Here is a 26,968-nt window from a genome sequence, read left to right as displayed (position 1 = left end):
CCCACCCTTCAGCTGGAAAAGCACCCAAGGTCACTTCTAGATCCAATTCAGAGTCCCCAGAATAACTCTTTTCATCCCCCAAGCCCTAGACCTGAGTGTGTCCCATCAAGAGACAGAGGTCACTCTTGTCCCCTTAAACCAAAGGGGAGCAAGGGAATGGGCGATCACGTCCTGGCAAAACAAATACCAGAGACCAAGCACTGTGGGCACCACATCACTTTATTTCTTTGGTTTTCAAACTTTACTCTCGGACAAGGCAAACTCGGTCTCCCACCTGCCTGGCCGCTTTGTGATCCCTCACTGAAGATGGGCCTCCAGCTCCAAGGAGACGCTCAGCAGAAAGATGGAATCCCCAACAACCAGCCAGGCTGGCAGAGGACTGCAGGGTCCCAGCAGGTGGATCAAGCACCCACAAGCAGAGACTCTGGGCTATAACCCCCAGAGCCTGCATCTCCTCCCAGCCTTGCCCCACCTGGTACCACACTCCTTGCAGGGGACAGGCCAGCCCCTCAGTGATCTCTGGCGCCTCAATGCCGTTCCTTAGAGGCCAGCTGTGGTTCTTCCTATACATCCCTGCTGCTACTCATGCTGAACCTGGCACCTTCTCCCTTGGGGATGCCAGGCACAAGCTGCTGATCAGCTCCACGTTTGCTTTTTTTTTTTTTTTTTTTTTTCCCTCCAAGAGATGGGGTCTCACTACATTGCCGAGGCTGGTCTCTAACTCCTGGCCTCAAGTGATCCTCCTGCCTTGGCCTCCCAAAGTGCTAGGATTACAGGCATAAGCCACCACATCTGGCCCCCATCTTTGAGCCTAATGTTCGGGAAACAACTGAGTAAAGAGGATGCCAACCCCCAAAAGAAACTGAAGATCTACGTTCTGCCCAGTGGGACTGATAACCATGCTATGATGCTCCTTTTGTCCCCAGGAAAAGCTGAAAGCAGCTCTAGCTAAGCAACCCCCCTCTAAACCCCCTGACATACATACAGTTTCCAACTCCAGCAAGGGGGCCAGCCAACCCACTCAAATCAAAACCAAAAACTAAATCATAACAGTAAAAATGTGACCAGCAAACAACCAAAGAGAACATCTCTGGTCCCACAGCTTCCTACAGGAGACCAGATGGCTGATTTCTGGCACTCTGTCTGTCCTGGAGCCAGAAAATAACACAAATATACCCTTGGACTTAGGGTAGACACTGTGGGACCCAGAGCAAAGGACATCCTGGCCAAGCCTGGGGTCAGCTCCGGTCCCTGACCTTCTCCAAACTGGTCCCCCTTCCTCCCAGCCCCTTTTGTACCTCCCTGTCAGCCATCTACCAGGGTGAGGCCATCATAGAGGGCTCGCTTCCACATGTAGTATGTGGAGCGGGCAGTGAGGGGGAAGAGGGCACTGAACTCCTTGTAGGAGGGGAAGCTCTTGGACTGGAAGCGCTTCTGCAAGAACAGCTTGGCCTGGGCCTTAAACTTCGTGGTAGCGATCATGTCCATTACCAGCATCCGGCCATCCCTCCCACCTGCTGCTGCCACCACAGGTTGGCTCAGCAGGGGCCCACTGTGGGGCTGGCCCTGGGCTGTGGCCCCCTCTTGCAGGGCCCCCTCTCTGGAAGGCCCTCCCTCTGCATCTTCTGAAGAAGCCCCCACAGGTGGGGCCATCACAGTTGTCACATCCCTGCCAGCCTCCTCCTCCTGCTTCTCCTCAGCCTCCTGACCTCCTTTGCCCAAGGTGGGGGCTGGCACCTGGAGTTTGGACAGGCCTCTGGGCCAACCCCGAGCAAGACTCTTCCAGACCCAAAAGGCAGAAGGTGACAGGCTGGGGTAGCGGAGGCGGAAGCGGCAAAAAGGGAGATGCCCACTCAACACCTGCCTGCGGGCAGCCCTGCGCAGACGCCTCTGCCAACGGGACAGGGGCATCCTTAGTGGCAGGAGCTCCTGGGGGGTGGGAGGCTCCTCATCCGTGGCCTTCCCTGCCCCCTCTTCTGCTTCACTCTTCCAAGGAATTACAGCCCCTTCCCCAACAGATGCTGGCTGGGGAGTCCCAGGAGCAGAGAGGGCTGGTGCTGGCTTGAAGCTGGGGTTCCTCCGGAGGGCCTTTCGCCGCCAATTGTAATAGGTGGACCGTGAGATGCCAGGGAACCTACGTTTGAAGCAGCGATAGGGTACCAGTGTGTTCAGGGAAATGCAATGCTCCAGGTACAACTTGGCCCGCTGCATTAAGACCATTCCAGGGCTTGACACCGCCAGTGCTGAGCACTCCAGCTCCTCCTCAGCCACCTGCTCCTCTGGCAGCTTCTCTAGCACCTCCATGCCCAGCACCTCCTTGGGGGGCAGGGCCGGGCAGGTGCCAGAGCCCAGCAGCTCATGCTTCCAGGCGTAGTAGGTTGAGCGGGAGATCTCGGGGAACCGCTGGAGGAACTGCTGAAGCGGCACGACGCCCCCCCGGTGGAAGCTATCCTGCAGGAAGTGCTTGGCGGAGAAGCGGGCAGCCACCCTCTGCCGGTGCTCCTGGGACTGCCGCCGCCAGCGGTAGAAGGTGCTCTTGGTGACGCTGTAGCGCTCACACAGGTGAGAGTAGCTGAGGCCAGGTTCGCGGTTGAGCAGCTCCAGGGTCTTGGCCGGCGATGACAGTGGGGCCAGGGTTGGAAGAGCTGGGGCCATGCCAGGAGCACCTTCAGCCTCCACCTCTTCCAGCCCCACCACAGGGGCAAAGTACTGGTGGCGGAAGAAGTGGCTGGTGAGGGGCTGACCAGCCCACATGATGTGCAGCGTGGAGGGCATGTGGTCGCAGCGGCGGGGCCGGATGACACGGTTGAAATAGGGCCGGATCTTGAGGTTGCGCATGGGGTAGATGGAGTAGATGTTCCGCCGGAGCACAGAGGCGAGAGCATACAAGTGCCACACGTTGGAGAAGCTGCTGGGGAAGCAGGAGGCCTTGACGTCAGCATCGAAGATGGCCTCCAGCGTGGCGGGGGGCAAGCTGGTCATCTCAGGGGACTCCTCAGAGCACAGGGAGTAGCGCACGGCCTGCAGCATCACTTTGGAGTCGATCATGCCCTGGAGGTAGTAGTGTCTGTGCAGCAGCATTTCCACCACTGTGCGGGCCCGCAGCTCCAGGCTGAGGCCCGCGTCACCCCACAGCAGCATGCTGGCCGCCTCGAACAGCAGGCTGCCCTCGCCCTTGCACACCAGCGGCAGCATGTTCCGTGGAGCATCGTCGGGATACAGGCTCAGGGCCACCGAGTCCACTTCCAGCACCTGGAGGCCAGGGCCTCCCTCCCGGCAGGTAGGAAGAGTGAAGGAAGACAGGACCTGCTTGGCCTCTAGGGCAGCACCTACGAGACCCTCCAGTCCTTCGCACTCCACTGCCTCCTGCAGCTCCTGCAGCACCCGCTGCACCAACTGATTCCGAGAAGTCATCCTGCCAGGGCAAAAGATAGAGGGGCAGTGGTCAGGTCGAAGTGCCCAGATGATGACTAACAAAGGTGCCCTGTCCACTCCTGCACTTTCTGGTAAAAGGTAATGTCTATCTGCTCCTATCCTCCCAGAACAGACGGGATTGGTTCATCACTGAATGGTATTGAGGAAAAGTGTGGTCTCTGGAACGTGGCTTTGAATCCTGGCTCTGACGTAAGCTTGGTCACCTTGGGTCACTTAACCTGTCTATGCTTCTGTTCATTTTCTATAAAATGGGAATGGGGTTTTAAAATCTGCATTATAGGCCAGGCACGGTGCTCACACCTGTAATCCTAGCACTTTGGGGAGGCCAAGGCAAGTGAATCACTTGAGGTCAGACGTTCGAGACCAGCCTGGCCAACATGGTGAAACTCCGTCTCTACTGAAAATACAGAAATTTGCCAGGCATGGTGACGGGAGCCTGTAATCCCAGCTACTCTGAAGGCTAGGGCAGGAGAATGACTTAAATCCAGGACGCAGAGGTTGCAGTGAGCTGAGATCAAGCCACTACACTCCAGCCTGCACGACAAAGTGAGACTGCCTCCAAAAGGGGGAAAAAAAATTAATAGAATGTGCTTGATTGAGTTGTTCCGGGCATAAATGAGACAATAAAGGGATGTTGGCTGGGCGTGGTGGCTCATGCCTGTAATCTCAGCACTTTGGGAGGCTGAGGTGGGTGGACTGCTTGAGTCCAGGAGTTCGAAACCAGCCTGAGCAACATGGCAAAATGCCATCTCTACAAAAAATACAAAAATTAGCCGGGCATGGTGGCATGTGCCTATAGTCCCAGCTACTTGGGAGGCTGAGGCAGGAAGATCATCTGAGCCTGGGAATCCGAGGCTGCAGTGAGCAATGCTCACACCACTGTACTCCAGCCTGGGTGACAGGAGTGAGACCTTGTCTCAAAAAAAAAAGAGAGGCCAGGTGCGGTGGCTCATGCACTTTGGGAGACTGAGGCAGGCGGATCACTTAAGGTCAAGAGTTCGAGACCAGCCTGGCCAACATGGTGAAACCCCATCGCTACTAAAAATACAAAAAAAAGAAAAAGTTAGCCAGGCATGGTGGCACGCGCCTGTAATCTCAGCTACTCAGGAGGCTGAGGCACGAGAATTACTTGAAGTTGGGAGGTGGAGGCCGCAGTGAGTAGGGATCGTGCCACTGTGCTCAAGCCTGGGTGACAGACCAAGACTCTGTCTCAAATAAATAAATATAAACGATGCTATTTTTTAAAAAAAGTAAAGAAAGAAAACCATGATCCTTAAGTACATGTCTTTTTCAATACTGGGTGTAATCAAATGGGTCATACTCATAACACGCTTGCTGCAACCCGAGGTACGATGAATGTCTCCACTGGATGATTGTTCTGCTTTTCTGATAAATTAGCTCCCTTTAGCATGATGTACAATTTTTACTTGAAAGAAAGTCTAATAAACACTGGTCATTCAGATTCAGATATATTTGGCAGATATTTTCTCAAAAATGAATGAAATGAACCTGTCATTTCAAGGGAAACAACTATTTGCTACCAATAAAAAATTATGAGCTTCCATTTGAAAATTCCAATTTTGGGAAACCTATATCCATTACAGTGATCTTAATAGCTTCCTAATATCCAAAGATTTTTTTAATGAGATCAGTGGTGACATAAACAAATGTTTTGTTTTGTTTTGTTTGTTTTTGAGACTGAGTCTCGTTCTGTCGCCCAGGCTGGAGTGCGGTGGTACAATCTCAACTGGCTGCAACCTCTACCTCCCGGGTTCAAGCAATTTGCTTGCCTCAGCTGCCCGAGTAGCTGGGATTACAGGTGCATGCCACCATGCCCAGCTAATTTTTGTATTTTTAGTAGAAGCAAGGTTTCACCATGTTGGCCAGGCTGGTCTCAAACTCCTGACCTCAAGTGATCTGCCCGCCTCAGCTTCCCAAAGTGCCTGGGATTACAGGCGTGAGCCATCATGCCAGCCCCAACAAATATAATTTTTTATGCTGTATAATGAATTGTCAATTTTTTCCACTAAAGATCTACATCACTCAGTGAATATTTCCCAAATAGCCAATGGGTGCTGTTACAAAGTCATGCACTTGTAGAAGAATCATTCAAAGTACAAAAGAAACCCATGGGGCTGGACGCAGTGGCTCATGCCTGTAATCCCAGCACTTCTGGCGGTCAAGGTGGGTGGATCACGAGGTCAGGAGATCGAGACCATCCTGGCCAACGTGGTGAAACCCCATCTCTACTAAAAATACAAAAATTAGCCGGGCATGGTGGCAGGTGCCTGTAGTCCCAGCTACTCAGGAGGCTGAGGCAGGAGAATTGCTTGAACCCAGGAGGCAGAGGCTGCAACGAGCCAAGATGGCACCACTGCACTCCAGCCTGGCGACAGAGTGAGACTCCATCTCAAAAAAAAAAAAAATAGGTAGTTTTTTTTGCTCTGGAAATGTCACTTTTCATAAAAATGATTATTTGTTACTGTATAACAGGTTTTTTTTATTTATTTCTCAGTTTTGATTTTATATACAATATACATTGGTAGATATAAGCTACATAAACAAAAGGTTTTCAGGGTCTTCAGACTGTACAGGAGTCCTGAAACCAAAAAGTTTGAGAAGTGCTGCCCTAGAACAAAAACAGCCTTTTCAAAGGAACAGCAACAATCTATTCACTGCACCAAGATCTAATAACTATGATTCACCAAGCATTTACTATTTGCCATGCACTGTCCTAATCCTGACACTGATACTTTAAGTACTACCATTACCCTCAATTTACAGGTGAGGAAACTGAGGCAATTGAAGTTAACTTGATTTGCCCAAGGTCACAATACAAGCTAGTTGAAACCAAACGCTTTTTCTTTTTTTTTTTTAATTATACTTTAAGTTCTAGGGTACATGTGCACAACCTGTTTTTTGTTTTTTTTGAGACAGAATCTCACTCTGTCACCCAGGTTGGGGTACAGTAGCACATTCTTTGCTCACTACAACCTCCGCCCCCAGGGTTCAAGCCATTCTCCTGCCTCAGCCTCCTGAGTAATTATTCCTCTGTGGTGGCAGGCACATGCCACCATGCCCAGCTTATTTTTGTATTTTTAGTAGAGATGGGGTTTCACCATGTCGGCCAGGGTGGTCTCACAGTCTCAAACTCCTGACCTCAGGTGATCCACCCACCTTGGCCTCCCAAAGTGCTGAGATTACAGATGTTGGCCACTATGCCTGGCCCCAAATGCTCTTTAGGGTCTGTTATTAATCTCCTGTTTAAACCATTAACCACCTTTCAACACAAAACTAATCATATCGATTACTGGTATGTTTTTATTGTTCAGTTGCAAAGCAGAGTGGTATTCCTTCATAGACATTGTTTTTAAATTAGAAGAGGGACCATTATCCTTTCTGGTTTCTCAGACTGTGTTCTCAGATTAAACTTGTTCTCAGAGTTCAATAAATTGTTCTAGGTGAATGAGCCTTAGGTTTAAAAACGGTGTTTGTGTATATACATTTTTCAGCTCATCAAACTGTATACTTAAGGCCAGGTGTGGTGGCACACGCCTATAATCCCAGCACTTTGGGAGGCTGAGGCAGGAAGATCACTTGAGCATAGTTTGAGATTGCAGTGAGCTATGATCATGCCACTGCACTTGAGCCTGAGCAATAGAGTAGACTGTCCCCAAAAAAGCAAAACAAAACAAAACAGCTACATTTGAAAGGAATGTATGAATGCAAATTGTAATTTAGTATAAAATTTTTTTAAAAAATTAAAAGTACTGAGGCCAGGCGTGGTGGTGGCTCAACCCAGAACTTTGGGAGGCTGAGGCAGGCGGATCACAAGGTCAAGAGATCAAGACCACCCTGGCCAATATGGTGAAACCCCGTGTCTACTAAAAATACAAAAAAAAAAAAAAAATTAGCTGGGCATGGTGGCCTGTGCCTGTAGTCCCAGCTACTTGGGAGGCTGAGGCAGGAGAATCGCTTGAACCCAAAAGATGGAGGTTGCAGTGAGCCGAGTTCGCACCACTGTACTCTAGCCTGGCGACAGAGCGAGACTCTGTCTCAAAAATAAAAATTAAAAAGTACTGAGGGAACACCCACCAGAATTTTACTTGATAATCAAAGAAGGAAAGTTGTTTAAAAATTGTTAATCAGCCCATGTGCAGTGGCTCACGCCAGTAATCCTAGAACTTTGGGAGGCTGAAGTGGGCGGATAGCTTGAGCCCTAGAAGTTCGAGACCAGCCTGGGCAACATAACATAACCCCATTTCTATGAAAAAAAAAATTGCCTGGCACAGTAGCACGTGCCTGTAGTCTCAGCTACTCAGGAGGCTGAGGTGGATAACCTGAGCCTCAGGGGGCTAAGACTACACCACTGCACTCCAGCCCGGTGTTAGAGTGAGACTCTGTCTCAAAAAAAAAAAAAACCAACAACAACAGAAAAAACACAAAATAAAAATGAAAAAAACAAACATTGGTAATCAGAATCACCTTTGGATAAAATTTCTAGGCTGTAGATTTCTTTAAAATGTGTATAACAAATCTGGTATAACCTCTCACCTTATTTCTATTTGTACCATACGATTTAACTCTAGAAGCTGGTTTTTATTAATCTGTCAACTTTTATGCCTTTTATATTTACTTTAAAAAGAAAACTATTACTTTTCTTTGGACTCAGGAAATAAACCGTATCAGTCCTGAGTAAAGACAGCACTTACATTATACAATTTTTTAAAAATGAACCCTGAAGAACAAACCGTGTACACCTAGACAAGCTTTTTCATTTTGGCAGACAATCATGTCAACAAGCAAGATGGTGGGTTTTTGTTTTTCTTGCATGATGTCACTTGTTGAATGCTATTTTACAGCTGCATACAAATGAGTGTTCGGCTAGATACTTTGTAAACAAAATTAGGAAAATAGCCACCATTTACTGACTGCTTCCTATGTGCATTTAACTAGGTAATTCAACCAAAATCTCAGGAAAAACAAGATGGAACAATATATTGAAGCTGTGTGGATGATTTTTTATACCCTTACACGCAATTAGCCGATTTCCTGAGCAGAGCATGATGTTCCCCCAAGTGTTAACAAGTATCTGCCAGCTTTTCACCCTTAAGCATTTGGAGTTCAGGGTTTTCAGAGGTAATTTTGTTTTTATGTGGTTCTCACCTTCCTTCCATGTGAACTACAATCTATCACACCTACATTATCTACAGGATCCTTAGTCTGAGTTCACACCTGGAGTCTCCGAGTTTACATTAAGTAGCTTTCCCAAGACCACACAGCTTTTAAAAGCTACAAAGTCTAAGCAGCCTGACTCTCAAGCTCCCCTTCTAACCACTATAATTCCATCACCCAAAATTCTCCTCATGCAACGGATCCACAAACATACGGATTTTTAGGACTTTGAGACAAAGTTGGCCATTTTACAGATAAGGAAATTGAGGTCCAGAAAGGTAAAGTCGACTTGCCTGAATTCATGCAGCAGTGTCCAGATACCTTCCAACACAACGTCCAGATATGCCACACTTCCTCTTGCACAGTCCCCACCCTTCCCCACCCTACTCGTCCCACCCTATCTACTCTTTCCGGGCCCAGTTCCACCCGGCTCCACCCAATCTCATTCCTTCCTCTTCCCCAAAGAGGTACGAGGTACAAGTATGTGATACCCCACTTCTGGCTTCCTCAAAAGCTTAAGGAAAACCAGCTCCACACTCACCCCCAACCCACAGATGGATTGGCCCACCAGAGAATAGGGCTGTGTGGAAAGGGTAGGGGCTGCACGGGGAAGCCTATCACGCTTAAGTAGACAATTGATGATGGGGTTCAGGTGCAACAGTCTTTTTGGCAATGGCTCTCTTCCTAGAAGTGCAATGCAAAGCAGACAGGGCGGTTGCCAGGTGCATTCAGGGAAGGAGGTGCAAAAAGTGATAGCTAATCTATGGACTTTGCCCAGCTGGCCTGCCCTGGCCCCCACAACTCTTAGAAGTGATCTAAAAAGGTATGAAACCAAGGAGGCAAGGCGCCCTTGGATTGCACAGGCTTTCCCCTCCTCTTGCTTGAGATTAGAAGGGAGGGAGTAAAGGCAGGACATCCAGAGGCATCCAGCCAGGATCTTAGCACCAGTAAAGCCAAGGAATGAATGAATGGCCACAGGCTACTCTGCAGGGCACTCACAGCCTCGCCTTCACCAAGGTCAGCCTCCCCGCTCTCCCATTCTTTATTTCAAGCAGATGGGGTCTCAGAACCCAGGTCTGGCCTCTTGTCCCCTGCGTCTTAGCAGTGAGCCAGGGATCTGGGTGGGCCAAGGGATGGAGGGGCAAGAGATCTGCTGTTATGGGGCTGGCCTGGTCTTTAGAACAAACTCCTTCCCTACCAGCCTCATCCTGGGCTCTAGCTTACCATGGATCCCATGTTCTCAGCCCTCCCTTTTCTTCCTCTCCCTCCCAAAGCAGGCGCTGTGTTCTCTATCGTCAACCCGCACATGGCCCACACAGGTCTCAGTAAGGCTGTGGGTTTGATTCTCCCCTGGATGGCTGACTCCTCACCCAGCCTTGCTCCGTGCCTCTCTGCCCTGCCCTCCCTGGCCTGGCCACACTAGCCCGACTGCACAGGCTGCACCCACCCTGCCAGGGCCTAAGGGAGCGCCAGCCATCTTGGCTCCCTCCCCGGTGGCCCTGGAGGCCCAGCCAGGCAAGAGCAGCTGCCAGGGTTGGCTGGTGGCAGCCAAGCCTTTGGGCTGCGACTTCCCAAGGAAATTCCCACCACCAAGGGTAGTGGCTGCACCTTGGGTCACAAGGGTGGGCCTGAGGCCACCAAGTCAATCCAGCCCAGTTCAGTTGCTCTACTGGACCACGTGTTTGGAAGGGAGGGAGAGTGCAGCCCACAAGGGGAAGGAGCACAGGATCCTGGTTGCCCCTTAAGGTGCCAGGAGGCAATGAGTGGCAAAAGAGGGAGCTGGCAGGTCTGGGGCTGCAGGGACAAGGGATCCAGCCTGAGAAGCTCCGGGAACCTGGGGAGGGACCGAGGCCAGACCATTGTGGAGGGTGGGGAAGGGAGATAGGCAGACGGGTGGGGGTGGGGACAGGGCTGGAGGTGGAGGTGGGGGTGGGGAGAAAGAGAACTTGAAACAATGCGTCCTCTCCCTCTACATACACACCCAGACACACACACACCACATAGCATCTTCACGTGGTCAGTCCTTGACCTGGGCCCAGTAGGGTCCTGAGATCATCCCTGACCCCGCTGGAGCCTCCAAACTGTACAGGGCACCCCCACCCTTCCTAGTTTTGAGGAAACTCGCTGGTTTACTGACCTGGAGGGTGACCCAGAGCCCTGGGGGCATCCACTTCTCGCTCCACCTTCCAGCCTGGAACATTTAAGTCACCCTGTGGGGAAAGGCCTTCTCAGACAGCGTTCCCAGTCGAGCTCGTCTCACTCCAGAACCAGTTTCATATCTGTAGAGGACCATTGAGCATGGACCGTCTACAGCCAACTGGCCGGTGGGGAAGCGGCTTAAGCCACTCCCCCCAGGAAATCGCCCACCCTCAAGTGCTCTGTACCAAGATGAAAGAAGTGCAAATTCGGGGGTCACTTCCAATGGTAAAGTGATAGCAGCTATTGTCATCCACTCTCCCCAGCTGGGGGTGTTAAAGCGCCCTGACCCAGCTCTGAAACAAACCCCAAACTGCCCAGAGAAAACTTGAAAGAAAGTTGAAAGATTTCCAAAGAGTTTGGGGGGAGGGGAGTGAAGGGGAGGAGAAGGTTCAGATCGAAAGACCTAGGGGAAGAAAGTCTGTGGCCAGGCTTGCAGGGGAGGTGGAAGAGAGCAAAGCTGGGGCCCAGAAACTAGCTATGGATGATTGCTTAAGAGAAATACCTTGAGGCTCTCTGAACCCTCAAAATGCATCTCTTTGTGAGGAAGCTCTCACCGACCCTGGTCCTGTAAGACAGGGAGAACCAGGCAGACTGAAGAGCTACTCACCGCCCCACCATGGTGCAGGCTCCTTTCCCATCCAGGAAGGCCCCACTTTCTCTAAAGGCTGCATCTCCACCATTCTCCATTATCTGAGCATCCCCCAGGCTTGAGGCTCAACACCTCTCATTCCCAAAGCAAGCCTGGGCCAGAGCTGCATCTGTCAGGAGCCAGGGGGCCTATCCTAGGGCACCTAACTTACTGAGCCCAACTGGAAGGTGGGGGCATGCAGTACCTGCAGCTTCGGTCCCTCCCCCATGGCTCACCTAGGGCCCAGGGGCCTCAAATAATCCCAGGAGGAACCAGTCCAGCCCCTGCTGATGGGGGAGGTGAAGGCCTCAGGATTGCAGCCTTGGTGGCAGCTTCCCCCCCACCCCCCAGGGGCTTTCCAGCCTGGCTTTAACCCTTTGGAGTACTGTAGCTAGCTGCTTCTTTCCAATTCCACCCATCACTCCTCCGTGCTGTCTTTCCCCTGGCAACCACTGTAAAATGCCCTCAAATATCCGTTATGCTCCAGCTCCACTATTATCATTTTCTCCTCTCTCAATCACAGCTCCACACTTATCACCAAAAGCAAAAAGTCCTTCACTAAACACCCTTTCCCAGGGGCACTGGAAGAAGGGCCGTCAGACTTGAACTCAAGTCCAGTTCCTGCAACATAATCACACCCGCCCCACCCACCATGATGGCAGTGGCCTGAGGCTGTGGCTTAGCGGATGTCTTGGACTTGGGTTTGAATGCCAATCCTACCCCTTACTAGAGTGTGGCTCTAGGCAAATTGTTCAACCCCTCCCAGCCTGACTTTGTGGTTAATGGGGTATAACATCTACCCCAGAGAGTCATTGGGTAAATTCCTGAGATGATAAATTTAAAACATTTAGAACTCTGCTTGGTACAAAGAAAGTGTATTCCAGTTCTCAGCCTTTCCAGTTAATTTGAAATTATTTTTAAACTCTTAATATAAATATGCTGTATTTTTAAAGTTTTAGAGAATAGTGGTTATCTCATAGAAGGAGATGGAATTACGAAATACCTTTTCTTTCCACACTGTGTTCTTTCTGTGCTGTTTGACAGTTTATAAAAACATCTACATTACTTGCTATCCTTTTAAAAAGCAATGAAGATAATTTAAAAATTTTTTAGGCCGGGCGCGGTGGCTCACGCCTGTAATCCCAGCACTTTGGGAGGCCGAGGCGGGCGGATCACGAGGTCAGGAGATCGAGACCATCCTGGCTAACACGGTGAAACCCCGTCTCTACTAAAAATGCAAAAAACTAGCCGGGTGAGGTGGCGGGCGCCTGTGGTCCCAGCTACTCGGGAGGCTGAGGCAGGAGAATGGCGTGAACCCGGGAGGCGGAGCTTGCAGTGAGCCGAGATCGCGCCACTGCACTCCAGCCTGGGCGACAGAGCGAGACTCTGCCTCAAAAAAAAAAAAAAAAAAAAAAAAATTTTTTTAAGGGCTAATGGAATCTTTCGAAGTGTTTTTAAAAAAGAAAGTAGCAAAAAAACAAAAAGGTTTGTTGGCTTTTCCATTACAAAAGTAAGAGTGTTATTTATAGAATAATTGGGAAATTTTTTGAAAGTAAAGTAAAAGGTAGAAAAATTACCTATAATCCCATTATCTAAAGACAGCTATTGTTAACATCTCAGTATATTTTTTTCTAATCCAGTCCATTTTTCTTAGAATTACACAAGTTAAGCATTCTCTTTATGAAAGATTCAAATAATACAGAATAAAATGGCCAGGTGTGGTAGTGCATGCCTATAGTCCCAGCTACTCCGAAGGCTGGGGCCAGAGGATTGCTTGAGTCCAGAAGGTAGAAGCTGCAGTGAGCTATGATGGCACCACTGCACCACTACACTCCAGCCTGGGTGAAAGAGTGAGATCCTGTCTCAAAAACAAAGGAAAAAAAAAAAGAGTAGGTAAGCAAGCCCTTTTTTCATACCCAACACATTCCCCCCACTATGCCCATCTGCCAGTCCTTTTGCTATGCATTTTCATCTTTTTTTTTTTCTTTTCTTTTCTTTTTTTGACACAGGGTTTCACTCTGTTGCTGCTGGGGTGAAATGGTGAGATCATAGCTCATATGCAACCTCAAACTCCAAGCTCAAGTGATCCTGCCACCTCAGCCTCCCGAGGAGCTGGGACAACAGGCACACGCCACCATGCCCAGATAATATATATATATTTTTTAAATAGAAACAGGGTCTCCCTATGTTGTCCAGACTGGTCTCGAACTCCTGGGCTCAAATCCTCCTGCCTTGGCCTCCCAAATTGCTGGGATTACAGGTGCGAGCCACCATGCCCAACCCATTTTCATCTTTTTATGTGCATATATACGTGTTTATTTTTCTAGCTTCTCTTTTGTTTTTTCTTTTTTTCTCTTTTTTTAAATTCTTTTTCTTTTTCTTTTCGTTTCTTTTCCTTTTTCTTTTTTTTTTTTTTTTTGGAGATGGAGTTTTGCTCTTGTTGCCCAGGTTGGAATGCAGTGGCACAATCTCGGCTCACTACAACCTCCAACTCCCAGGTTCAAGCGATTCTCCTGCCTCAGCCTCCACAGTAGTTGGGATTACAGGCCCCTGCCACCACGCCCAGCTAATTTTTGTATTTTTAGTACAGACAGGGTTTCGCCATGTTGGCCAGGGTGGTCTCGAACTCCTGATCTCAGGTGATCCACCCACTTTGGCCTCCCAAAGTGCTGGGATTACAGGTGTGAGCGACCGTGCCTGGCCAAGGATATTTTCATTTTATGTTAAACAATTTTAAAAACATTTTTGACTAAATAATAATAGGCAGGGTGCAGATTGGGTGTTTCACCAGCATGGTGAAACCCTGTCTCTACTAAAAATATAAAAATTAGCCAGGCATGGTGGCAGGTGTCCATAATCCCAGTTACTCTGGAGGCTGAGGCAGGAGAATTGCTTGTACCTGGGAGGCGGAGGTTGCAGTGAGCTGAGATTGTGCCACTGCACTTCAACCTGGGAGACAGAGTGAAACTCCATCTCAAAAAAAAAAAAAAAAAAAAAGGCAGGTACAGTGGCTCATGTCTGTAATCCCAGCGCTTTGGGAGGCCAAGGCAGAAGGATCGGTTGAGCCCAGGAATTTGATAACAGCCTGGGCAAACACAAGAAGCTCCCATCTCTACAAAAATTTTAAAATTAGCCAGGTATGGTGGTATGCACCTGTGATCCTAGTTACTCAGAGGCTGAGGCAGGAGGATCGATTAAGCCCAGGAGGTGAAGGCTGCAGTGAGCCAAGATTGTGCCACTGCACTTCAACTTGGGCAACAGAGCAACAGCCTGTCTCAAAAAATAAATGAAAAATAAACAAGCCCGGCGCGGTGGCTCAAGCCTGTAATCCCAGCACTTTGGGAGGCCGAGACGGGCAGATCACGAGGTCAGGAAATCGAGACCATCCTGGCTAACATGGTGAAACCCGTCTCTACTAAAAAAATACAAAAAACTAGCCGGGCGAGGTGGCGGGGGCCTGTAGTCCCAGCTACTCGGGAGGCTGAGGCAGGAGAATGGCGTGAACCCGGGAGGCGGAGCTTGCAGTGAGCTGAGATCCGGCCACTGCACTCCAGCCTGGGCGACAGAGTGAGACTCCGTCTCAACAAAAAAAAAAAAAAAGAAAGAAAAATAAACAAAAATAAAAATTTTACAAAAGGATCAGGATTCAAATTTCAGCTGTGTTCTCTACCTACAGTTTCTGTCTCCAGAAGCAGCCAATATTGGCCGGGCGCGGTGGCTCAAGCCTGTAATCCCAGCACTTTGGGAGGCCGAGATGGGCGGATCACGAGGTCAGGAGATCGAGACCATCCTGGCTAACACGTTGAAACCCCGTCTCTACTAAAAAATATACAAAAAACTAGCCGGGCGACGTGGCGGGCACCTGTAGTCCCAGCTACTCGGGAGGCTGAGGCAGGAGAATGGCGTAAAAAACCCGGGAGGCGGAGCTTGCAGTGAGCTGAGATACGGCCACTGCACTCCAGCCTGGGCGACAGAGCCAGACTCCGTCTCAAAAAAAAAAAAAAAAAAAAAGAAGCAGCCAATATTGTTTCTAGTGTATCACTCCAGAGATAGGTTCTGTATAAACAAGCAAGTCTCAGAGAGCTTTTTTCCTTTCTTTAAAGCACAAATGGTAGTCTACTAAACACTCTTATGAACGGTTTTTCACTTTATTTTTTTATCCAGAACCATGACTGTCCAATGAAATTTAAAGAGGGTTACGCACATATTTTTACATTTTTCTTTTTTTTAGACAGTGTCTCCCTCTCTTGCCCAGGCTGGAGTGCAGTGCCACGATCTCAGCTCACTGCAACCTCTGCTTCCCAGGTTCAAGCGATTCTCCTGCCTCAGCCTCCTGAGTAGCTGAGGTTACAGGTGCCCACCACCATGCCCCCGGTAATTTTTTGTATTTTTAGTAGAGATGGGGTTTTACCATGTTGGCCAGGCTGGTTTTGAACGCCTGACTTCAAGTGATCTACCCACCTCAGCCTCCCAAAGTGCTAGGATTACAGGTGTGAGCCACTGTGCCCAGCCACTTTTACATTTTCTAGTGAACACTTTTTTTTTTTTTTTTTTTAATATAGTCTTGCTCTGTCAAGGCTGCAGTGCAATGGCATGATCATGGCTCACTGCAGCCTTGACCTTGATCAAGCAATCCTCCCATCTCAACTTCTCCAACTGGCTGGGACCACAGGTGGGCACCACCACACCTGGCTAATTTTTTTTTTTATTTTTTGTAGAAACCAGAGTCTTGCTATGCTGTCCAGGCTGGTTTTGAACTCCTGGGTTCAAGTGATCCTCCTCCTTTGGCCTCCCCAAATGCTAGGATTCTAGGCATGAGCTACCACGCCCAGCCAGTAAACACATTTTTTAAAGTTAAAAGGAGGCCGGGTATGGTGGCTCACGCCTGCAATCCTAGCACTTTGGGAGGCTGAGGTGGGTGGATTGCTTGAGGTCAGGAGTTCAAGACCAGCCTGGCCAACATGTGAAACCCCGCATCTACAAAAATACAAAAAAAAAAAAGAAGCCAGGCGTGGTGGCACACACCTGTAATCCCAGCTACTGGGGAGGCTGAGACAGGAGAATCACTTGAACCCAGGAGGCAGAGGTTGCAGTGAGCCGAGATCGTGCCATTGCACCCCAGCCTGGGCAACAGAGCAAGACTTCATCTCAAAAAAAAAAAAAAAGGTTAAAAGGAAAAGGTGAAGTTAGTGTGTCTTTGTTGTTAAGAGTGTCTTACTCTGTCATCCAGGCTGGAGTGCAGTGGCTTCAACACAGTTCCCTGCAGCCTCGACTTCTGGGGCTTAAGTTATCCTCCTTCCCCAGCTTCCTAGGTGGCTGGGACCACAAGGTGCACACCACCTTGCCTGGCTAACTTTTTTATTTTTTCTAGGGATGAGATCTTCCTATATTGCTGAGGCTAGTTTCAAACTCCTGGATTTACGTGATCCTCCCGCCTCAGCCTCCCAAAGTACTGGAATTACAAGCATGAGCCAAGGTATTGGCAATGAATTAACAATACATTTTCTTTTAAAACAATATACCATTTTGACAGGAACTCAATATCGAAATATCATTTTGCCAGGCGCAGTGGTTAACACCTGTAATCCTCACACTTTGGGAGGCTGAGGTGGTGGATCACTTCAGGTCAGGAGTTCAAGACCAGTCTGGCCAACATGGTGAAACCCCAACTCTACTAAAATTACAAAAATTAGCCAGGCATGGTGGCGCATGCCTGTAATCCCAGCTACTCAGGAGGCTGAGGCAGGAGAATCACTTGAACCTAGGAGGCAGATGTTGCAGTGAGCCGAGGTCATGCCATCACACTCCAGCTTGGGCAATAAGAGTGAAACTCCATCTCAAAAAAAAAAAAATTGGCTGGATGCAGTGGCTCACGCCTGTAATCCCCACACTTTGGGAGACTGAGGCGGGTGGATCGCCTGAGGTTAGGAATTCGAGACCAGCCTGGCCAACATAGTGAAACCCTGTCTCTACTAAAAATACAAAATTAGCCAGGCATGGTGGCACGCACCAGTAATCCCAGCTACTCAGGAGGCTGAGGCAGGAGAATCACTTGAACCTGGGAGGCGGAGGTTGCAGTGAGCCAAGATCACGCCACTGTACTCCAACCTGGTGACAGAGTGAGACTCCATCTTTAAAACAAAAAAAAAAATTATTAATGAGATGTTTTACATTCCTTTTTTATACCAAGTCTTCAAAATCTGGCGTGCATTTTACACTTAAAGCACATCTCAATTGGGATTAGCCACATTTCAAATACTGCACAGCCACATGTGGCTGGTGGCTTCTATTTTAGCAGAGACAGCATGAACTCCATGTAATGCATGGGTGTGCTTTATGGATCCAGTCTTCTGATGAACATGAAGGTCATTTCCATCTTGTGCTGATTAAACCCCGCTACGGTGGGTAAGCTTGTACATGCATAATTTTCCACATGTACAAGTATAGCTGTACCTTCAAATTGTATGTGTAATAGTAATTTGTATAGATCTTGCAAATTTCCCCACTTAGAAGTTATACCAGGCCAGCCAGGCACGGTGGTTCACACCTCTAATCCCAGTACTTTGGGAGGCTGAGGCGGATGGATCACCTGAGGTCAGGAGTTTGAGATCAGCCTGGCCAACATGGTGAAACTCTGTCTCTACAAAAATTACAAAAATTAGCTGGGTATGGCGGCATGTGCCTGTAATCCCAGCCACTTGGGCGATTGAGGCAGGGGAATCGCTTGAACCTGGAAGGTAGAGTTTGCAGTTAGCCAAGATCGCACCACTGCACTCCAGCATGACTCCAGAGCAAGATTCTGTCTCAAAAAAAAAAAAAAGTTATACCAAATTTCTTTCCCAAAAACAGTATGAGAGTACAATTTCCCCACCCTGTCAGTATAATGTGTTATCAAAGTGTTTTATAATCTTTGCCAATCTAATAAGTGAAAAATTATTCCCTCAGTATAGCTTTTTGTTGTTGTTGTTTTTCTCAGTATAGTTTTAATTTACATTTTTTAATTATGATAAAAGAGCATTTTTCATATATGTAAGAGCCTTTTAGACTGGTGTGGTGGCTCACACCTGTAATCCCAGGACTTTGGGATGTCAAGGCAGGAGGACTTGAGCCCAGGAGTTCAACACCAGCCTAAGCAAGACAGTGAGACCCTGTCTCCACAAAAGTAGAAAAGAAACAATTAGCCAGGTGTAGTGGCATGCGCCTGTGGTCCCAAATACTTGGGAGGCTGAGGAGTTCAAGGTTGTAGTGAGCTATGATTACACCACTGCAATCCAGTCTGCGTGACAGAGTGAGACCCTGTCTCAAGGAAAAAAAAAAAGCCATTTATGTTTTTTCTTTTGAATATCCTATGCCCATTTTGCTATTGGATTATAGCCCTTTTTCTTATTGATTTGTCAGAGCTTTGTACAGTGTGTATATATATGTACACATATATGCGCACACATACACAAATACATTCACATGTGTATGCACATATACACACGTATACATATATACACACATATACATATATACACATTTGTATATGTGTGTGTGTGCATATGTATGTACATATACATGTACATACACATACATACATAGTTTTATTTTGCACAAGCCCTCAGAAATAAATGTAGGATATATTAAGACAGTCCTTGGTTGATGACGGGAATTAGAAATATTTTTTCTGAATTTGTGGTTCCTAGTTGGACTTTGAACCACAGTCCAAACAGATATGGTACAAATCTGTCTTGTCTCTTTTTTTCTTTTTCCGAAGCAAGGTCTTGCTCTGTCACCCAGGCTGGAGTGCACTAGTGTAATCACAGCTCATTGCAGCCTCGAACTCCTGAGTTCAAGGGATTCTTCTGCCTCTGCCTCTGCCTCCTGAGGAGCAGGAGCATACCACACCCAGGCTGATCTCAAACTCCTAGACTGACATATCTGTCTTTTCTTTAATGGATTTTGGATTTGGTAAATTTTAATTTCCTTTTATTTAAACTGTCAAGATGAGATGTCACAAAATTAAGGGCCTGGTTATTAAGGTGTTCAAACACCAAAATCCCAGTTTCCCAGCAATAACTAAACCAGCTTCCACAAGTAGACATCTTTAGTTAATATGTACCTTGCTTTGAACCAAATTCAGATTTCAGAAGCAGAGGAGTTGGGGGTAATCCTTCACTTATAAAGAGACATGCGGCCAGGTGTGGTGGCTCACGCCTGTAATCCCAGCACTTTGGGAGGCCAAGGCATGTGGATCACCTGAGGTCAGGAGTTCGAGACCAGCCTGGCCAACATGGTGAAAGCCCATCTCTACTAAAAATACAAAAACTAGCTGGGCATGGTGCTGGGCGCCTGTAATCCCAGCTAGCCTGGAGGCTGAGGCAGGAGAATCACTTGAACCCGGGAAGCGGAGGTTGCAGTGAACCAAGAAGGTGCCATTGTACTCCAGCCTGGGCAACAAGAGCAAAACTCTGTCTCAAAATAAATAAATAGGCCGGGCGCGGTGGCTCAAGCCTGTAATCCCAGCACTTTGGGAGGCCGAGATGGGCGGATCACGAGGTCAGGAGATCGAGACCATCCTGGCGAACACAGTGAAACCCCGTCTCTACTAAGAAATACAAAAAATAGCCGGGCGAGATGGCGGGCGCCTGTAGTCCCAGCTACTCGGGAGGCTGAGGCCGGAGAATGGCGTGAACCCGGGAGGCGGAGCTTGCAGTGAGCAGAGATCCGGCCACTGCACTCCAGCCTGGGCGAGACTCCGTCTCAAAAATAAATAAATAAATAAATAAATAAATAAATAAATAAATAAAGAGATATGCAGTAGAAAAGCTTCCTTTAAATAATAAGAGAAGTAATTAACCATGTTTATGTTTAAATGGACAGCTTTCCAGGGGTTGTGTAAGTGGTGGTTCACCTGAACTTGCATCAGCTATTAAAAGCAAGTCCTGTGTTGACTAGGACATTGATTGGGTGGTGAAGAGTCTAAATTTTGGAGTATGACAGGGTCAGTATTCCAGCTCTGCCCCGTGCGACACGGGGCAAATTACCTGGCCTCCCCAGATCTAATTTCTCACTTAGAAAATGATGGTAACAACCCCAGAGAGGTTGCTGTGAGGATTAAATGGAAAAACTGTGAAATTCTTAGCACAGGTCTAATCATGAAATGCTCAGTAAACAGTGCTGCTATTCAGTTACTCTTTCCCTACTCACCTTCTTTCTACAGAGATTTAAAGAATTCATCCATCTGTAGGCCGGGCGTGGTGGCTCACGCCTATAATCCCAGCACTTTGGGAGGCCGAGGTAGGCGGATCACCTGTCAGGAGTTCAAGACCAGCCTGACCAATATGGTGAAACCCTGTGTCTACTAAAAATACAAAAATCAGTTGGGTGTGGTGGCACACACCTGTATTCCCAGCTATTGGGAAGGCTGAGGCAAGAGAATTGCTTGGACCCAGGAGGCAGAGGTTGCAGTGAGCCGAGATTGTGCCACTGCACTCCAGCGTGGGCAACAGAGTGAGACTCCATCTCAAAAAAAAGAAAAGGCTTCTCATTCGTTCTGCAACCTATTGTATTCACTATACACAAAGGCCTTAAATCCAATTGCTTCTAGTCTTACTTTCATGACATCATATTCTCCTAGCTTCTTTTATTTTCTTTTTTTTGAGACAGGGTCTTGCTCTGTTACCCAGGTTGGAATGCAGTAGTGCAATCATAGCTCACTGCAGCCTCAAAATCCTGGGCTCAATCGATCCTTCCACCTCAGCCTCCCAAGTAGCTGGGACTACAGGCATGTGCCACCATGCCCAGTGAATTTTTTTCTTATGTTTTGTAGAGATGGTGTCTCACTATTTTTCCCAGGCTGGTCTAGAACTCCTGGGCTGAAGTGATCCTCCCACCACCTTGGCCCCCAAAGTGTTGGGATTACAGACATGAGCCACCATGCCCACCCTGGTTTCTTTTTTTTTTTTTTTTGAGACGGAGTCTCGCTCTGTCGCCCAGGCTGGGGTGCAGTGGCCAGATCTCAGCTCACTGCAAGCTCCGCCTCCTGGGTTTACGCCATTCTCCTGCCTCAGCCTCCCAAGTAGCTGGGACTACAGGCGCCTGCCACCTCGCCCGGCTAGTTTTTTGTATTTTTTAGTAGAGATGGGGTTTCACCGTGTTAGCCAGGTTAGTCTCGATCTCCTGACCTCGTGATCTGCCCGTCTCGGCCTCCCAAAGTGCTAGGATTACAGGCTTGAGCCACCGTGCCCGGCCCTGGTTTCTTTTTCTTTTGTTCTTTCTTTCTCCTTCCTTTTTTTCTCCCCCTCCTCCACCCTTCTCCTTTACCCTCTCTTTGCCTCTAACCAGGACTGAGACCTTTACTCCCCGACCAGAGTCCCTTGGTGATTACCAAGAGGTGGGTGACCACTCAGACTCTGGAGTCAGAGCAACCAGAATTGAATCTCAGCTCCCCTACTTCCTAGTTATGGAACTTTAAACAAGCCTGACCCTCAGTTTCCTCATCTGTGAAATGGGGCAAGTGATATCTACTTTACAGGGTCAATGAAATGATCTGATAAAACAGCCATATCACTACTTGTCCCTGAGGAAATAAAACCAGGGAAATATGATTGTCAATTCAAATTACAATTAGTGGTTCACACCTGTAATCCTAGCTGCTGAAGCTAGGAGGATCTGAAGCAAGAGGAACACTTGAGGCCCGGGGTTCAAAGTCAACCTGGGCACCCTAGTAAGACCCTGTCTCAAAAAAAAAGAAAAGAAAAGAAACAAATGGCTGGGCATGGTGGCTCACTCTTGTAATCCCAGCACTTTGGGAGTCCAAGTCAGGCAGATCACCTGAGGTCAGGAGTTCGAGAGCAACCTGGCCAACATGGTGAAACCTCATCTTTACTAAAAATCTAAAAATTAGCCGGGCATGGTGGCTCACACCTGTAGTCCCAGCTACTCAGGAGGCTGAAGCACAAGAATTGCTTGAACCCAGGAGGCGGAGGTTGCAGTGAGCTGACATCATGCCACTGCACTCCAGCCTGGGCAACAGAGTGAGACTCGATCTCAAAAATAAAAATAAATAAATAAAAATAATTAGCTGAATGTGATGGCATGCAACTATAGTCCGAGCTACTCAGGAGGCTGAAGCGGGAGGATCACTAGAGCCTAGGAGTTTGAGGCTTCAGTGAGCTGTGATTGTGCCACTCCACTCCAGCCTGGGCAACAGAGCAAGATTCTATCTCTAAAACAAAAAACAAATTACCATTTGTTAAACATCTACTCTGTGTAGGCATTATACTCAGCTCTGTGGAAGACATACAAAGAGTGAATGCAGTCTTCCAGTCAGCACAGAAAGGTGCATAGCAAGTTCTCAATGGTAAGAGCTCATAATGAGAGCTACCATGACTTGCTATTACTGTGGAAAGGAAGAAGTATTTCTTGAGCCCCTCACTCTTGGGTACTGGTGGTTCTCAGAGATCTGTGCTAAGAGGGCTGTCAGGCTGATGCTGGCTTCTCTGGTCATTTGCAACTCCAATCTAACATTATGCACGGCTGTAAGTCATTTCACTTAGGGGTAAGTGTGAGTATAGATTGGATATTAGAGTATAAGAAGCAATTAATGTGAAATTTGTTAGGAGTGGGTATAGATTGGATATTAGAGTATAAGAAGCAGTTAATGTTAAATTTGTTAAGAGTGAGAACAGTATGATGGTTACATATGAAAATGTTCTAACCATTTAGACATACATTTGAGAATTTAGGAATAAAACATCAGGGATTTGATTTTTTTTAATCAGGAAAAAAAAGAATATATATGGCACAATGTGATACTTTTTGGATCAGGAGTTCATTATACTGTTTATTCTGAGTGGTTCATTATACCATTTTTCATTTTGGGTGTGTTTAATAACTATTACAATAAAAAGATGAAATATTTTCTTTGAGGAGTGAAGTATCACTTTAAAGGAGCAAGGGGGAAGGACACTTACCTGCAAGCCAGGCTCCCACTTCGGGGAAAAGCAGGCAGCCCAGGTACCGGGGATGGGCAATGTCATCGGTCATCTGGATTACCATCTGCTTGTTTGCAGGGTCTTTGATAGGTGCCCTTGGGGCAATGGGCTTCACAGAGCAGCTGTCCTCAGGAAACTTACCTGGCGAGGGAAGAAGGTTTGTCAATAACTCAGCCGTTCTCCCACCCCAAGGAAACAGGCACAGGTACCCACTAGGGGAACAGCTGGCCCTGAAGCAGTTTCCAGGGCTTGTGGTCCTCCCCCTCCAAGTTTGTTGCATTTCTTCAGCCCTCTCTATTTCATCCATGAAGAGGAAACAAGACCACAAGGCCAAATTCAGGATCTCCCAATCACCCTGCTCTTCCTCTCAGGTCTGGTATCTTTGGGCTTAGTTTACTCCCAACTCCTTTCATCCCCCATTACCACACACAGGCAACCACCTTTATTAGTTTCCTTCCAGAGTTTCTTTTTTTTTTTTTTCTTTTTTTTGAGACAGGGTCTCACTCTGTCACCCAGCTAGACTAAAGTGGCACGATCTCAGCTCATTACAACCTCCGCCTCCCTCCCAGGTTCAAGCAATTCTCCTGCCTCAGCCTCCCAAGTAGCTGGGACTACAGTCATGTGCCACCATGCCCAGCTAATTTTTGTATTTTTAGTAGAGACGGGGTCTCACCATGTTCACTGACTAGTCTCAAACTCCTGACCTCAAGTAATCCACCCACCTCAGTCTCTTAAAGTGCTGGGATGAGAGGCATCGCACCTGGCCCAGAGTTTCTTTTCATCAGTACAAGCAAATACAAAAATACATGCTTCAAGGACAGTATGTTCTGAATAGGCATAAACCCAACTCAAAGTAAATTCAAAATACAGAAGATTACAAAATGTTCAGGTAAGAGTGAAATAAGTGTGGGAGTTGTTAACATCTAGATAAGATCTAAAGCCAAAGGGGTAAGAAGAGAGGAGAAAAAGAGGAGAGAAAGAAAAAGGACAATCCTCTAGAGTCACCTAGAGGAAAACAGTGAAAAGAATTACCAAGAGGAAACTTTTTTTTTTTTTTGAGATGGAGTTTCGCTCTCGTTGCCCACATTGGAGTGCAATGGCGCGATCTCGGCTCACCGCAACCCCCGCCTCCCGGGTTCAAGTGATTCACCAGAAGGGAACATTTTAAGTCAATTATATTACCCACTACTGATGTGTGAATAGATCTATGGGAACTAACCCAGAAATATAGCCAAATTAAAGTGGGATTTCAGAGTTAAATAAATCTTATGAATCCACTTTTGCAAAAATCTATCTACTATATACGTGTGTGTGTGTGTGTATTTAGTGAGTAGAAAGAAGTCTGGAAGACTATAAATGGAGCAAACTAATGGAAAACCCTGGAGAGGAGGTTTGTGGAAAGAGGCTGTTTTTTTTTGTTTTGGAGACAGAGTTTCACTCTTGTTGCCCAGGCTGGAGTGCAATGGTGGAATCTCGGCTAACCGCAACCTCTGCCTCCCAGGTTCAAGCAATTCTCCTGCCTCAGCCTCATGAGTAGCTGGGATTACAGGCATGCACCACCATGCCCAGCTAATTTTGTATTTTTAATAGAGACAGGGTTTCACCATGTTCACCAGACTGGTCTCAAACTCCCGACCTCAGGTGATCTGCCTGCCTCTGCCTCCCAAAGTGCTGGGATTATAGGTGTGAGCCACCGCACCTGGCCGGCTTTTTTACCTTGCACACTTCAGTTTTGTTTGCATTTTTGCCATAAGAATGAAAATTCTTTTTGTAAATAAAGAAGATCTGAGGCTGGGCGCAGTGGCTCACACCTGTAATACCAGCACTTTGGGAAGCTGAGGCAGGCAGATCGCTTGAGGTCAGAAGTTTGAAACCAGCCTGGTCAACGTGGTGAAACCCCATCTCTACTAAAGATACAAAAATTAGCTGGGCCTGGTGGTTCATGTCTGTAATCCCAGCTACTTGGGGAGCTATGGCAGGAGAATTGCTTGAACCTAAGAGGTGGAGGTTGCAGTAAGCCAAGACCACACCACTGCACTTCAGCCTGGGCAACAGAGCAAGACCCTGTCTCACAAAAAAAAAAAAAAAAAATAGAACATCTGTAAAAGGGGAGAAACTGCTTAAGGCCACCTATATTGAAAATTTCTGAGCCTGTATAGAATGGCAATGAAAATCACTGGCTTTAGAGTTGAATAAACATGGGTTTAAATCCCAGCTGTACTGCATGAACCAGTTAACCTCTCTGAGCCTTAATTCCCTCATCTGTAAAATGTTGATAGAATAATATAAGTTCTTTACAGGACTGTGATAAGGATTAAATGAAGAAATACAAGTCAGGCATTTAGTACAGTGACTACCATACTCAAAACGCTCGATTAATATTAGTCATATTTTAAAATAGTGATTAGATCAAACTACCCAATCAGAGGTACGCACTTGGACCACATTTATGTTGACACCTCTAGACCTACTGTCACTGAATTGCTTTTTCTGTGTCATGCTTTGGATCTCCACTGAGGGTTATTGGATGCGTTTGCTACATGGTTTTCCATATTCTATTATCCGGTTATGGTTGTTCTTTCTTGCTCTGTCACCCAGACCGGAGTGCAGTGGCATGATGTCAGCTCACTGCACCCTCCACCTCCCAGGTTCAAGTAATTCTCCTGTCTCAGCCTCCCTAGTAGCTGGGATTACAGGCATGCACCACCACACCCGGCTAATTTTATATTTTTAGTAGAGACAAGGTTTCACCATGTTGACCAGGCTGGTCTCAAACTTCTGACCTCAAGTGATCCACCTTCCTCGGCCTCCCAAAATGCTGGGATTACAGATGTGAGCCACTGCGCCTGGCCTTTGTGTTATGGTTATTTGGATGCAGGTCTCCACTACTAGATTTCTTTGAAGGCAGGAATCATATTCTTTGTCTTTGTATTCTTCAAGTTATTCAATGGTGATGTGAAGACTGCTACTATTGTCTACTGCCAGAATCCAATCCACAGACCCACCCTCTGTACCAAGGAGCTCAGAGGTGGGCTGCATGTACCTGGGAGTATGCAAGATGATTCTCAGAAGAACTTCCATGTAGATTATATATTTTCTTTCATTCTTTTCCATTTCTACATTTGTGTTTTACAAGGCACATAATATATTAGTGCATACATATCATTTATAAAGAAATACCCCTATAAGGCCAGGAGCAGTGGCTCACACCTGTAATCCCAGCACTTTGGGAGACCAAGGCAGGTGGATCACGAGGTCAGGAGATCGAGACCATGGTGAAATCCCATCTCTACTAAAAATACAAAAAATTAGCCGGGTGCAGTGGCGGGCGCCTGTAGTCCCAGCTACTCAGGATGCTGAGGCAGGAGAATGGTGTAAACCCAGGAGGCGGAGCTTGCAGTGAGCAGAGATCGCGCCACTGCACTCCAGCCTGGGCAACAGAGCGAGACTCCGTCTCAAAAAAAAAAAAAAGAAATACACCTAAATTGGGAAGTTTAACCATTTTGCTCATGGAATGTTAACCTATAAAATTTGGAAAACAGTATCTTCTTTA

At 47.4% G+C, this 26,968-nt stretch overlaps 2 protein-coding genes across 3 annotated transcripts in view; both read right to left on the bottom strand.

Annotated features, from left to right (window-relative positions):
• Positions 1 to 201: 201 nt before the first annotated feature.
• Positions 202 to 26,968, bottom strand: part of VRTN (vertebrae development associated) — a 58,345-nt gene continuing 31,578 nt past the window's right edge. Inside the window, exons 1-2 of one of the 2 annotated variants that reach the window (XM_025392304.1) lie at positions 10,748 to 10,987; positions 202 to 3,415 (exon numbers count right to left, since the gene is read on the bottom strand). In XM_025392304.1, coding sequence (XP_025248089.1) covers positions 1,306 to 3,414 — 2,109 coding nt within the window. In that variant the 5' untranslated portion in view covers position 3,415; positions 10,748 to 10,987 and the 3' untranslated portion in view covers positions 202 to 1,305. Of the gene's footprint in view, positions 3,416 to 10,747; positions 10,988 to 23,394; positions 23,557 to 26,968 lie in introns of those variants that run through there. The other variant, XM_025392305.1, reaches the window with a different exon arrangement.
• The window catches only part of LOC112628411 (activated RNA polymerase II transcriptional coactivator p15-like), a 45,472-nt gene continuing 28,855 nt past the window's right edge, over positions 10,352 to 26,968 (bottom strand). The window contains exons 4-5 of the mRNA XM_025391145.1: positions 23,395 to 23,556; positions 10,352 to 10,404 (exon numbers count right to left, since the gene is read on the bottom strand). Coding sequence (XP_025246930.1) covers positions 10,352 to 10,404; positions 23,395 to 23,556 — 215 coding nt within the window. The remainder of the gene's footprint in view (positions 10,405 to 23,394; positions 23,557 to 26,968) is intronic.

Source organism: Theropithecus gelada, chromosome 7b, assembly GCF_003255815.1.
Source record: "Theropithecus gelada isolate Dixy chromosome 7b, Tgel_1.0, whole genome shotgun sequence".
In the NCBI taxonomy this organism is placed as follows: Eukaryota; Metazoa; Chordata; class Mammalia; order Primates; family Cercopithecidae; genus Theropithecus; species Theropithecus gelada.
The sequence above is the reverse complement of the archived record's forward strand: the minus strand, read 5'-3'. Positions and strand labels throughout refer to the sequence as shown.